At 41.2% G+C, this 13,613-nt stretch overlaps 1 protein-coding gene across 5 annotated transcripts in view; it reads right to left on the bottom strand.

Annotated features, from left to right (window-relative positions):
- CILK1 (ciliogenesis associated kinase 1) overlaps positions 1-13,613 on the bottom strand; it is a 55,108-nt gene that overhangs the window by 18,317 nt on the left and 23,178 nt on the right. For all 5 annotated transcript variants that reach the window (XM_033102164.1, XM_033102197.1, XM_033102173.1 and 2 more), the window contains 3 exons: positions 12,227-12,281; positions 7,542-7,663; positions 6,410-6,489 (listed from right to left, as the gene is read on the bottom strand). In XM_033102164.1, coding sequence (XP_032958055.1) covers positions 6,410-6,489; positions 7,542-7,663; positions 12,227-12,281 — 257 coding nt within the window. The remainder of the gene's footprint in view (positions 1-6,409; positions 6,490-7,541; positions 7,664-12,226; positions 12,282-13,613) is intronic.

A 13,613-nucleotide genomic window follows, 5' to 3' on the forward strand; every position in this document is an offset into this window, starting at 1 on the left:
TTGGTAGGGAACATGAAGAAGCTTACCTGGGCCAAGTAGGTAGGGGCAACAGAGAGACCAGGGCTGTTGGGAGGGTGGGAGGATGGAAACCTCACAAGACAGCAACTGAGAGCTGAGAGAGAGCAATGACCCTGAAGCGGTGTAGGAGGCACTGAGGTCGTAGAGCGGGAAGTTCTCATCACAGAGGGCGTTCCAGCTGGACTAACCTACTTTGTCAAGGTCATTTCCCCAAAACCCTCTCTGTTTTAGAGGACAAGGAGGGTGATCGTAATGTGGTTACATGTGAACACATCCTAGATGTCATGCATCATGGCAAGCAATGGTGTTTTAATAAACCAGGATATTCCTCTCTGCTCATCATTCTGAAGACATCAGAGCTTAGTACTAGGTCAAGTTCCAAATGAATAGTATTCTGACAGAATGATGGGTCTGTAAGGTGAATGGCTGGCTAAGACAGACAAAGTGAATGCAATTATAGAGCCTAGGACCCAGTACACACAGAAGGGCTGGAGGTACAGAAGTGACCGCATACAATCAAGACCACAGGTGAGAGGAGGAAGTACTTCCTCCCCACCAGCAAGCTGCTTCTATTTTCCATAATCCGAGGCACTAAGAAGATCAAAGGACTTAGACCTGGCTTAAACCAGAGACAGGCACAAAAAGTTTTCTATTTGTACGGCACATGTGAATGTACGTATGTCTGTGTATGTATACGTATGAGTGTTTGTATATATGAGTGTGGCGGAAAAAAATCTCTATATATATATTCCATTGCTTCAATCTTTATCCTGCCATTGTTCCAATATATATACCAAGTGGCCTTATACTAATTCCTTCAGTATCCTAACCAAATTAAGAGTAAATGAAACCTCAATTATAGCAAGGATCAACTTGAGGTTGTCAACTCAACACATTCACACAGAAATTCAGTATTAGCCAAGAATGGCCTTTAAAATGAAAGAAAAGAATTTCTGCTGTGATTTAGTTTGGAAGGCTTATTCTCAGCCTAATTAAATATAGATGATCCACGCCCACCAGAGTGGGCGAGGTCGTTCTCAGATTTAGTGTAACTGAGTCATCATGTTTGGACCCTCTGTTCCTTAGGGCACTCTCCAGCTCCCAGAAGGCCTGACTGTACGCTCCCATCTTGGAATTGACTTAAGAATGTGTAAATACACACGCAGTTGTTAGTCAGTGATCTTTTGTTAGTGCATCCAGGAAGACTTCCGTGGCCCCTGAAACTATATGAACCGTTTGACAGACCATGGTCTCTCTTCCTAAAAACTCAGAGCATTAAAAATACCCCAATGAGAAAAGAAATGGCAGACATTGTTTTCTTACTGAACAGATGGGAAAAGTGAGTCATGGGGGGGGGGTATGAATTACTCACAATCCTATCAAGAAATGTGTCAGGGCTGTTGTACTATGGAGCTCTAGCCTGTCCCTCTTGAGCCATACAGCTGAATCTTGATTTGTGGTTCCGGTCCTCTCCCGTCTTGATTGATGCTGCTTCTCCTCTTAGACTCCCTTTTTCTCCTCTAGTTGCGCTAAATTGTGACTTCTAAACTTAGGTGCCATTTGTCTCAGAATGAGTCATTTGTCCTCCAGCCCCTGAGCTCCACTGCAACTTCGTCTGCCACCATCTGTAACACCCACCTCAACACACTTGGCTCGTCTCCCTGTTCTGTTCGTCCTAACACATCACCTTATACTCAAATACAAGTAGCATTTTTACACGCCAGACCTTGTACCTTGCTTCCACCCTGGGTCACACTCCCGTAAACACTTGACTATCTCCTCCCATCAGTCAAGTTTTTATCCTTTCCCTCACGGTTAACTCATCTTTAATCCCACTTCCACAGAGAACATGTACACGAATCAAAGGAGCAGAATGAAGATTCTGGTTCCCCATGTGTCCCTCTAAGCAGCTTTCCTTTCTATGGATCATACTTCAGTCCCCAAATAAACTATCAGTGGGAAAATAGCTAGGAAAAAAATTAATTGCAGGCTCTTAAAAATGACTGGTGAAAACTGAATTTGTCCGTTGACATATGCTGCCTGATACACTGTATTTGAGTATAAGCCTTTATAACTATGAAGCATTCATGAATATGTCTGTAGAATGTCTAGCTCTCTATTCTTTTCATTATTGAATACTAGCGGTAGTTATGATTAGCCTTATACCCATGAGTTCTATTCTTTGGTAATGAAAAGTATAAGGCCTTTACTCATGTTATGTACATATACTGTTCATCTCTATTTTAACAGAACGTTACTATTTCCATATGAGTGGCAACACTGCATGGTCGTTAAGTGTGCAGACCAACCAGACTGCCCGATTTTAAATCTCAATTCTGTTCACTGGCTGGCAAATCACTTAACCTCTCCGTGCCTCACTTTCCTCATCTGTAAAATGGGGAAATAACAGCATCTACCTTGTGGGGTTTCTTTGCAAGATTCAACGTTAATATTTGTAAAGCTTTTAGAGCACTGCCTGGCACATTGGCACCTTGAAAGAGCTTGTCATTTTTAGATATATGAGTCCTCTCATTTCCTCTTCCCAAGGACCTGGTAAAGTGAACAGGCGGACATGGCTCCATTTTTGCAGATAAGAACAAAGGCTCATCAGGCTAGTAATGTGCCCCATCAACTGTGAGGAGGTGGCACTAAGCTCTGATGTGATTTCTGGGTGGGTCCACGTTTTCCTGATGTGAGCACCGGGGCTTGTAACAAGAGTCCACTTCTTCCTCAGCACTTCTGATGCACAACACAGAACAAACCCTTACAGCTGGGTCATTCAGAGATCACGCAACAGCAAAGTGCTGTTAAGATAAGAATTTCCTGTTCAAAACTGTTTGGCTTTCAGGATTCAGGAACAGCCCTTCAATTTAATTTCAGGGTACCTCGCGCCAGTCGAATAACAGAGGGATTTTCTCTTTCGTCCTGGCAGAGAATGTGTTGTGCTTCCTTTTCATTAAGAACGTAAACATCAGGTGGTAAGGAAAACATCAGGCCACAAATAAGGCTTTCCTTCCTCTGCTACATTCTGTTAATGATGAACCTGATGAATATACGGGAATAACGAGGGAATACTTAAACACTATGAATTTAGGTAGCACACCTTCCTGCTATGGAAGTTGTAATTTCACAGATGTTACTGAATTTAAACCTACAATGTTTTAATCAAGAAGGCCACAAGGATAGCAACACAAAGGCCAGAGGATGACTCAAGGTCATGCGCAGGAAGACAGTGGTGAAACAGAAGCGGAGAACAACTTCTTGGGACAATACATCGTTCTCCCAACATTTTTGATAAGTGTGACATGGATATTTGTAAGGATGAAACAAAGTTTGTGTTAATTATTTAATTCCTGCAAAGTACATATGCTTTGGCATTGCTCAATCAGCGCCTAGCAGAATGGTGTTTTCATTCCCTGTGCAAGGAAAGCACTCAGTGGCATGAACTGCGGCCATAGCAACCACCTGCAGTGCTGTTGTCCCTTCTCAAAGGAGTCTACTCCCCGGGGACAGAACGTACAGTGAGAACGAGCTCGCAGAGAAGAGCCTGAAACTCACAAGACCAACCTGTGATGTGCTTTACGGTTTTGGGTTTTTTTCCCACTACCAGAGGAAAAGAATAATATGGAGTTACATGTGCACTTAACCAAAGTCAAGCCAATATTATACAAAAACTATCAAGAAGTTTCCAAAAATCATTTATCAGGGAAAATGAGATAGGACCTACACAATTAACATCCACCCCACCTACCGCTATTATCAATATTTTCTTCACCTCTTACTCTCTTGTTCACTTTGAGAACAGACAGGTTTTTCTAGTGAAGCTGGCAAATGAACACAGATATCTGAGGTAATCTCTGCTCTCTCTACTTTATTGCCATGGGGCCGGTGGCAGGTCTTTCCACCTCTTTGAACTTCAGTTTCCTCTCCTTTGGAAAGAACAGATACCATCTATCCTTTTTACCTGCGAGACTGGCGAAGAAATAAACAAGGTGAGGGACAAAATGTTATTAAGTTAAAACAAGAACTGGGCATTTAATACCTGGGGAAAGTGTGGACAAGAACCTCTGGTAATAGCAATGGTGCAGAGGTTATAAACGTAATGGTGGTCTGACCTTCTCCATAAACAGCTTCCCTTGCAGACGGATTTCCATACACAATCCGTCTGTCTAAGGCATGCGAGGGAAACTGATAGTGCAGAGTCCCAAAGAGCTGTTTTGACCCAATAGTATATGGGTTATTATTGGATACAAATATATATGGTGTGTGCAGATGCACGTACACACCATATGTGTGTATGTGGGGAGAGTACGTAGGTACATGTGCATGTGGGTATATGTACACGTAGATGTCTATGCACTTGTATAAGGATACTTGTACGAATATATATTCATTTGGTGGAATTAGGATCTGGATAAAAGGCTACATGTTCCTTCTGGCAACAAATATCTGAGTCTCATGAAAGGCAGCATAAAGGAAAAGAAGAGAAAGCCAAAGAATATTAACTTTCTTTTAGGTCCCCCACTCAGTTTCCAGCACTGAGCAAATAGCCCGAGTAACTGAGACACTATGACTGGTCCCTATTTGAAAACATTCTGCTTGACCTTTCTCTTTTGAAAATTTCTTTGATTTCTCATCATTTCTTTTCCCTGGGATCTTCAGGCTATTAAGTGACCCTTCTCCTCCTATTTGTCCCTAAGGTCTTACCAGAAGTTTTTCATGATTTGCAAAATTCATACCATCTCGTGTGAATTCTGGTGACTAAAGGATAATGTGTTAGTTCTATCAATGTCAGCAGAATCAGACATACCTTTTACTAAAAGCTTTTCACTAAAATTAGTTCACAATTGACTCAGTCTTGCATATCACTTGCTATTATTCAGCATATGCCTGAGGCTGACGAGAATTTACAGACAGCCTCTGTCTGTTGTTTATGTTTCATTTAGTCTCTAACTATGAGGAGCTACATAGCAGTTAAAGAGCAGGTGTACCATGCCACAGACTGTGGCACAATGTCTTTTCTACTCACTGCCAGTTTGTGTCAAATCTGAACTGACTGTATTACCAAAGGGCTTCCACCAGTTGTCCTTATTGGGTAATGAAACATTTATTGGTACAATATTTGCAATGGCAAAGACATCCTTAGACTGGGAGTGAGTAGATTTCTGCCCGTGCAAGATCAGCTGCTTTGCCCATCTGTCTATCTATTAAAGTGGCCTCAAATGACCTCCTGAGGGGCCTCCTGGCTCCATTGGCAAACACATCCATCCCGTGGCTCTGTGTTCATGAGACGGTTATTGATCCAACCCCAGCTGGGCCTGCGTCCAGTTAGTAACAGAGACAAGTAATGCTCCAGGTACTGATTGGAAAATACAACCTCAAACTCGTTGCTACTCAATATCTTTCAAAAGCTCAGCTAAGAAGAACAATACTGACAGAGGATTTCCTGAAGGGTATGTGACCATCCATTTCTTTAGATACTCTAAATCTTTCCTTGGGCTAACCAGGACCAGCATGAATCATACGAGGGCCTCAGTAGAGCTGTGTTCTCTGAGCAGGTGATATAACTGGCCTATATTGAGGGATGTTGACATGAAACTGCCCTATGTAACCTGTTACTTTGTTTGCTAGGAAGTCACATTACATATCGTCCCCTCTACAAGTATCCATAAGAGAAACCTCTCTAGTCTCGGTACTAAGAATAGTTGTGCTCCTCTTGGGCAACTGAACTGTTTTTACCTAGGGGCAACTATGTAGGTTGTAATCAGCCACGTTTCATAAATTGCATTGGAAGAAAGAAAGCTCTGAATCAAATCTGTAGGCTGCTTCTTCTACTTAAATAAAACATGCTGACATGCCTTTTATGGGTTAGCCTCACCCCTGGCGAGAGCCATACCTTGTTCTGCCTTTGCCTTTTGCGTTCTTCGCTAATTTTAAATTCATTGTATTCTCTTGTGTTGCATAAATCTTGTTAGGCTATTTCTTAACTCTTTTGAACAAACTGAAATATAACTACATTAGGAAAATGAGAAGCCACCGTGAATTAGTGTTAGTGGGTTAAACAGAATACGTGAAATACTGCTCTGAATTCTAATCTTAGGTTTCTCATTCAGACACCAGTTAATAACGGCCAGGAACAATTTTTAGATCTGTTAACTAACAAGCTTAATATTAAAGCCTAAAGAATAAGACCATGCAGAGATGAAAAATAATGAGGGAAATTCAGAAATCAAGTTATGGAAGACAACGGATTCCAACATGCACTGGAAGCCTCTCAACTCTTCCGCCTTATCTGGCTGTCAATCACAAAAGACAATGATGTTTCCTCCATCATCTGCCTGATGACAACATTTCACTGCTATTCAAAAGCACGATACTATAAATCACCTACCGTGTTTGTGAATAAATGCAAGTCCTTGCAATATCTGGTACATGATATTCCTTATAGCAGACTCCGGAAACAACCTATTTCTGTATGGGGCAGAGGAGGAAATAACATTATAAATCTAGATTTACATACGAAAACAAATCCTGTTTTCATGTTCTTTTGGTTATATAGTAAGAATGTACGAAAACATTTCTCATATGTTAACTTGACCAGATCCTTTGATATTAAAGACCAAAGAAAAACAACCATTTATCCATACAAGAGAGCTACCTTATAAAGGCCAAATATATTTAATTATGTTACAAAGAAGGAATAACTAATCATTTTATAGTAACCCCCGCCTCCAAAAAATTCCCTCTAATATATCACATCAAAATTTCCTCTCTCCATAACATAAACTCAAACTTTAAAAAGTTTTAATGGGAAAAATTTGAGACCTTATGACATACAGTGGATAGTACCATTTGTCTCCTGGTTGGGTAAACCACACAGCTTTACTACTATTACTGACAACAAAAATGATATTTGTTCACTGAAATCACTCAGAGGGATGCTACAAATGGCATTCATTTGCCACCAAGAAAATGTAACTGCTAAGAGTCCATGATTGAAATAATGTTTATAAAGAAGATATAGGGAAAAAAATGTGCCCAAGGAGATTCTACATGGTTCACTTCTGAAGTTCAAAATTACCATATAAAGGAAGCTTCTTATTAGTTTCCTCTGCCCAGTAAGCAAGCCGCTGAGCACTATAGCAAGAAAGGAACTGAAATCAAACCTAGAAGTTTTCAATGGAGGTCTCAAAAATGAATGACGCTGTTACACCCTTGACTTGTAATTGCTCTGCCCATGTGTCCTTGTGGGAATGGAGAACTGCAGAGTATCTGTTAAATCTCTGAGCTTCTTTGGGTGAATAACCCAGTAAAACATGAAAACAGCTTAATTGAAAGTAGCTTCTGTGAAGCTATCATAAGGACCCCAAAACAGGAATGTGGTCAGGCCCCTTATCTTCTCATGGGTAGCTTTAACCAGTGAAGCCTAAGTAATATGACTGCCCCCCCCCAAAAAAAAGGCAGAAAGAAAATGTGTCCACTTTGCAATATTTATTTCTAAGATCATGAAAACTAAACTGTACCTTTCTTTAATGAGCTGGTAAAGATTTTCCTTCATGTACTCGAAGATAAAATAAAGATGATCATTTTCCCTGATAACTTCTTTTAATTTTACTACATTGGCATGGTTGAGTTTCTTTAAAGACTGAAAGGCATGGAAGAAAAACACAAAAAATTAGAGAAAAACTATTGTTGAAAAAGAAAAGTAATCCCATGCGTACTTAGGAAGAAAACCACAGAAATGCCACAATTAATATTCCATTGACAACCTAGTAAACAGTATTTCTATGAAATTGACATTGATACTAACTTTATATAGAAAAACTATCTTGATTAACTGACTAGTAGGGAAGTATTTGACCATAACTGGTATTCCTGGCTGCTGCGAACACCAGGCAATGGGCCAGGGCTATTTGAGGGGCAGTCCCTCCAGATGACAGAATTCACACTGTGGGAATCAATTGCGAGCTGAGGCTTTGATTGCTCTAGCACTGGAGAAGGCAGCTGCTTTGGGGTGAGATCACCAGCCAACAGTGTGTAGACACTTTGAAAAGGGAATTGTTCCAATGGGCAGAGGCAGATAACCTGATTCTCTCAATTTTCACCCAGCACTCCCCACAAGGTGAGATCTGAAGGAGAAGCAGGAGGAAAAGTCTCATTGGAAAGATCCCCTAGGTGATATGGGAGAAACAGCTCTGCTCTCAAGAACAGCAAAGGCAGAAAAGTCAGGCACGAGGAACAAGAGGGTGACTCAGAAATGGAGCGTGACCTTCTGATTGTCCATCCTTGCGCATATCTTCCTGGAACATACACATGAGTACAGCCATGTGTAAACTATTTTCTGGCGATGGGAAACAAGTACGCTTTTGTATTAGCGAGCAGCAAACCTATTCCGTTCATGTATGACAACCACAGACACCCAACTGCTGGTTGGCTCACTAGATGACTGGAATGCAATAGACTCGTTCCTTCAAGGAAGCTGCAAAAGCTCACTCTGGCCAGCGGGATGAGCCCTTCAACTCAAAGAGCCTCTTCCTCACAGAGAAGCGAGTCCAGTAATAACAAATTGTAAAGCCCTCTTTATCTTTGAATTTCCTTAAAAGAACATCCCTTTTTAAAACACACACACACACAAACAAACAAACACAATATCTGAAGATGAGAATGCTAACATGAATACCCAAATCTGGAAGGACACTCAGCAGGAAGGTACCCCAGGGATCAGAGTTTGAGAATGTGTAATATGATCAAATTACTTCAAGCAGCTGGGAAGAGAGAGGAATATGGCCAGTGAATGAGAATCAAGTACGTAAGACTCTTCTGGAGTCTCTTCCCTGAAAGGCAAGCAAGCTGCTGCCAAAATGCCTATCTGGCAGGAAATACTCAGCTGTTTTGGCCAAATGGCCAGATCCTTCTAGAATGACCCAACTGGGCTGATTACTTCTTTTAGTTGGGTCGGATTCTTGGTTCTCCATGAGTGACAAACACAGACATTGCTTACCTTATAAGTAATATTCGCTAGACTCTCAGGAACTACAGCCATCTTTTCTGCTTGTTTGCTTACAATGCATCCAAGCAATGGCTGAGATGTCCGGTGGACAAGAAGCAAATTTGCTCAGAGGAAAATGAAGTCAGTTTTAAAGCTTTTCAAGAAGAGAATTCTAGGCAAGGAGTAGGGTACCTTCTGCTCTTAGCCTGAAGTGGGTTTTGAACTTGAATTACTGGCCCGAGTCTAAGAGTGGCTCACAGCTCTTGTGTCTAAGTGAGGCTTGTGAGCAAGTTAAAGTCTGTATTGGTTTAATATAAAAACAATCAACTTTGTGTGAAGGATTTCATGTGACTCATTGTACAGAGATATATTTCCCTAAAGAGGGCATCCTATTTTGGCTCAGGAAAGGTTCACAAAGGAGAAGAAGAGGCAGGACAGCTAGATCAAAGCAGAAACACAGAAGTAGCAAATTCAACCTGGATCAGCAGTCCGAATGGGGACTGTTTATCTCCATGAATGAAGATTCTTAACTACTAAAACTACAGTAAGTGCTCACATAGCATCATCGATGGGTTCTTAGAACTGCAGCGAAACGACATATAATGAAACCAAGTTTACCATGGGCTGATTGATAATAAACAAGAGTGAAGTCCCCATGGCATCTCGTCAATGTTACAACAAAAAGACGTTGAATGAAAGGATATTATTTGAGGACCTGCTGTACAATGTATACTGGGCCCTGAAGATATGCTGGGCATAAAAGACAGTGTCTGCCCTTAAGTGGCAAACAACTTAACTAGGAAGCGAGGACATGACTACAAAATACATGCAACAGAATGAGGAAGATTGTATTAAGGGTCAAAGGAATGACAGAGACAAGGAACATCAGGGATGTTTCAAAGAGTAATTACTGAAGCCTCAGGGGTTAGGATCATTTAAAATGTGACCTGAAGGAAGAGTAACACCTAGACAAACTCAGTGTGAGGGAAAGGTGTGTCAGGAGGGAAACCCTCACAGGTAAGGGTGTAAGAGTAGCGTTGTAAACTCTATGTCTGAGGGACGAGAACTGTCCCAGTTTAGTTCTGAAGGAAGCTCATCTGAAAAATTTTTAACTGGAGAAGTGGTCAGGGAAGACACTGTTTGGATGCCAGGTGGATACCCACTAAAGACTCTGACAAACTTGGGTTTAAAACCAAGCTTTACAGCTTAGAACTGTGTTTACCTCAAACAAGTTACTGAGTCTGAGCCTCAGCTGTTCTCATCAGCAAAGGCATGATACTAACATTTTCCTCATCAGGTAGTGTTGAGGATGCTACCTGGCCCATAATAACCTCTCGATAAACAGTGGGTAGTGTATGAACAGCTGAATGTCACGGAGATCTTGCTGGCAGCAGCACACACGATGGACTTGTGGAAAGTGGGATCACACAGGCCACCTGCAATGAGCTGTGGTTTCTGGGCAAATGGGCAAATGATAATTAACAGAAGGGGGAGAAAATATGAGTGTTGGGAGACACAGACATTCTAGAAAATTCAGGTACTGATATCCAGTAAGCAGTTGGATAGAGGGGCCTGAAGCAGGGGTCAGCAAATTTTTCTGTAAAGAGACAGAGTAAATATTTCAGGCTTTCCAGGGCACATGGTCTCTGCTGCAATTATTCAACTTTGCCAGTATAGGATGAAATCAGCCATAGACAATATACAAACAAATGGACATGGCTGTGTTCCAACAAAATTTTACTTACAAAAACAGGATGTGGCATTTATCAACCCCTGGTCTACTGCATAAGAAAGATAAAAGATTTGATGAGACTGCTGAAGCAAGGGGAACGAATGGCATTACTCAGGAGTAGACTCAGAGCAAAGAAAAAATTGCTAAGAACAGAATGCAAGAAATCCCCGATATGTAAGGGGTAAGGGGTGAACCACAGAAGAGTTGGTGAAAGGCAAGAAAGACATAGGGCAGCTGGGCAAAAGCAGAGTCACACAGCTCTGGGAGAGGAGCGGAAGAAGTGGTCAACAGCACCCAACACTGCAAGCAAGAAAGCACCTGAGAAAATGATCCTAGATATGGCAATCAGTGACTTTTAGGGAGTAGCTTCAGCAGACTTGCAGAGGGAGATGCCTGACTCAAGTGGAAAGTCAATGGTAGGTGGGGAAATGATGGCAAAGGGAGAAGTTTGGAAGATAAGGTAAGGAAAAGATAGGGGTGGAAGCTCCAGGGGAGAGAGGGCTGAGATTGATCAGAGACAATGGCGGGAACATTTATAGATGGAAGAGAAGGAACCAGTAGAAATGAAGAGTTTAACAAAATGGTAAGGTTCACAATAGCCAACAGGTGGGAGCAACCCAAGTGTCCATCACTGGATGAATGAATAAGCAAAAGGTGGAATATCCGTCCAATGGAATATGATTCCGCCTTAAGAAGGAAGGAAATTCTGACACATGCTACATCATGGATGAACCTTGAAGACATTATGCTAAATGAAATAAGCCGGTCACAAAAAGACAAATACAGGCACACCTTGGAGATACGGCGGGTTCAGTTCCAGAGCATTGAAATAAAGCAAGTATTGCGATAAAGTGAGTTAAAGGGTATTGCCTTCAATTTGTAAAAAAAATGCAATATCTGTGGAGCTAGTATAATAAAACGAGGTATGCCTGTACTGTGTGATTTCTCTTATATGAGGTACCAAGAGAAACAAATTCATAGAGATAGAAAGTAGAATGGTGGTTGCCAGGGGCTGGGGAGGGGGGTCATAGGGAGTTATTGTTTAATGGCTACAGCGTTCCAGTTTTGCAAGATGAAAAGAGTTCTAGAGATAATTGGTGGTGATGGTGGTACAACAGTATGAATGTAGTTAATCCCACTTAACTGTATATGCTTAAAAATTGGTAAGATGGTCAATTTCATGTTATTTGTATTTCATCACTATTTGAAAGAAAAAGGACATTCGTGGGAAACTATTGAAATCTGAAGAATTCTGTGGTTTAGTTAATAGTAATATATCAAGGTTTAAAAATAGTACGTTTACCAACATAATAACATAGCAATCTTCTACTTGGAGCTATGAGCTGCATACTGTTATTATTTGCCCCCTCTTTCGGCATCAGTGAAACAATTCAAACAGAATGACTATATCAACTGTACATCTAAGCATGTACAAAGCTATTTTAATCAACCATACACAAATTATTCCCTATTGTATTAATAAATACCTTAACTTCCCGAAGGTTCATGCATTCCTCCCAGGAATAAAACTTTCTTTTCATTCTAAAAGAGAAGAGAGAAACAAATAGTATGCTTATTCCCAGGAACAGGCTAAACTTTATTTTCCAAAAAAATGTTTTCATCTTGAACCTAATGAATAGTGTTTAAAGTTGGTTTCGATTTCTATTAAATATTATACTATCCAAAACAGCATTTATTTTTAAATCTAGCAGTATCATCAATCCTAGGTCACCAAGTTTTCCAGCAGAGGTGGTACAGGGCAGTGAGAAGAGGCTGAGACTGCTATCTTGCTCTAATTAGGTAACCTGGTCCTGAAGGGAAATCTCTCATTCTCATTTTATCTAGACAAGAGCTGTCCAATAGAATTTTCCGTTTGGGTGGAAATATTCTGTACTGTCCGGTATGGTAGCCACTAGACACATGTGGCTCCTGAGCATTTGGAATGTATCTGGTAGAACATAGGCACTGAATTTTTAATTCAATTTGCATTTGAATGCTACATATGGTTACTTGCTACGCGTTAGACACCACAGTTCTAGACCCGCCAGCACAGGGTCTGGCAAACTATGGCCCATGGGAAAACTCCACCCCACCATCTGTTTCGGAAAAGCCTGTGAGCTAAGACAGCATTTATATTTTTAAATCGTTGGGAAAAATAAACCAAAAGAAGAATATTTTGTGACATGTGAAAATTACCTGACATTCAAATTTCAGTTTCCATAAATGAAGTTTTATTGGAATACAACCACACTCATTCGTTTATATATGGTCTATGGCTGCTTTCACAGGACAGCAGCTGAGTTGCACTGTGATGGGGACCATATGGCCTGCAAAGCCTAAAATATTTACTGTCTGGCTCTTTATAGGAAAAGTTTGCCAATCCCTGGTATAGAGCCTGAGGGGAGAAAGAGAACCCTATTAGCTAACCAGAAATCCAAGTCTCAAGGCAATATCTTTCATTGCACTTCAATCACATTGTCTTGTGTAGAATAGATGGGACAAGTGAGGAAACTCAGAAACAAAAGTGACGCGATTTTTCTCAGGTGTCAGGAAGGCCGGTAATTAATCAGTTCCTGTACTGAGTGCTAGGAAGGAAATGTACAGGACACTGAGCGTGGACCTCAAGGCCACCCAATCCAATCTGGGGTAGCAGGGAACATTCCTCTAGTGAAGTGGTATGTTAACCAAAACCTGAATGATGAGTAGAATTTAGTCTGGTAGTAGGTGTGGGAAAGGGAGTATCATGTGAAGGCTTGGGGCAGAAAAGTATTTGGGAGTTCAAGAAGCTGAAAGGCCAGAGTGGCCAGAACAAACTAGGCCAGGGGGGAATGATAGGAGATACGGCTGAAGAAAACAGGTGGGGGCTGAATGAGG

The sequence above is a fragment of the Rhinolophus ferrumequinum genome, chromosome 3, assembly GCF_004115265.2.
Source record: "Rhinolophus ferrumequinum isolate MPI-CBG mRhiFer1 chromosome 3, mRhiFer1_v1.p, whole genome shotgun sequence".
Classification (NCBI taxonomy): domain Eukaryota; kingdom Metazoa; phylum Chordata; class Mammalia; order Chiroptera; family Rhinolophidae; genus Rhinolophus; species Rhinolophus ferrumequinum.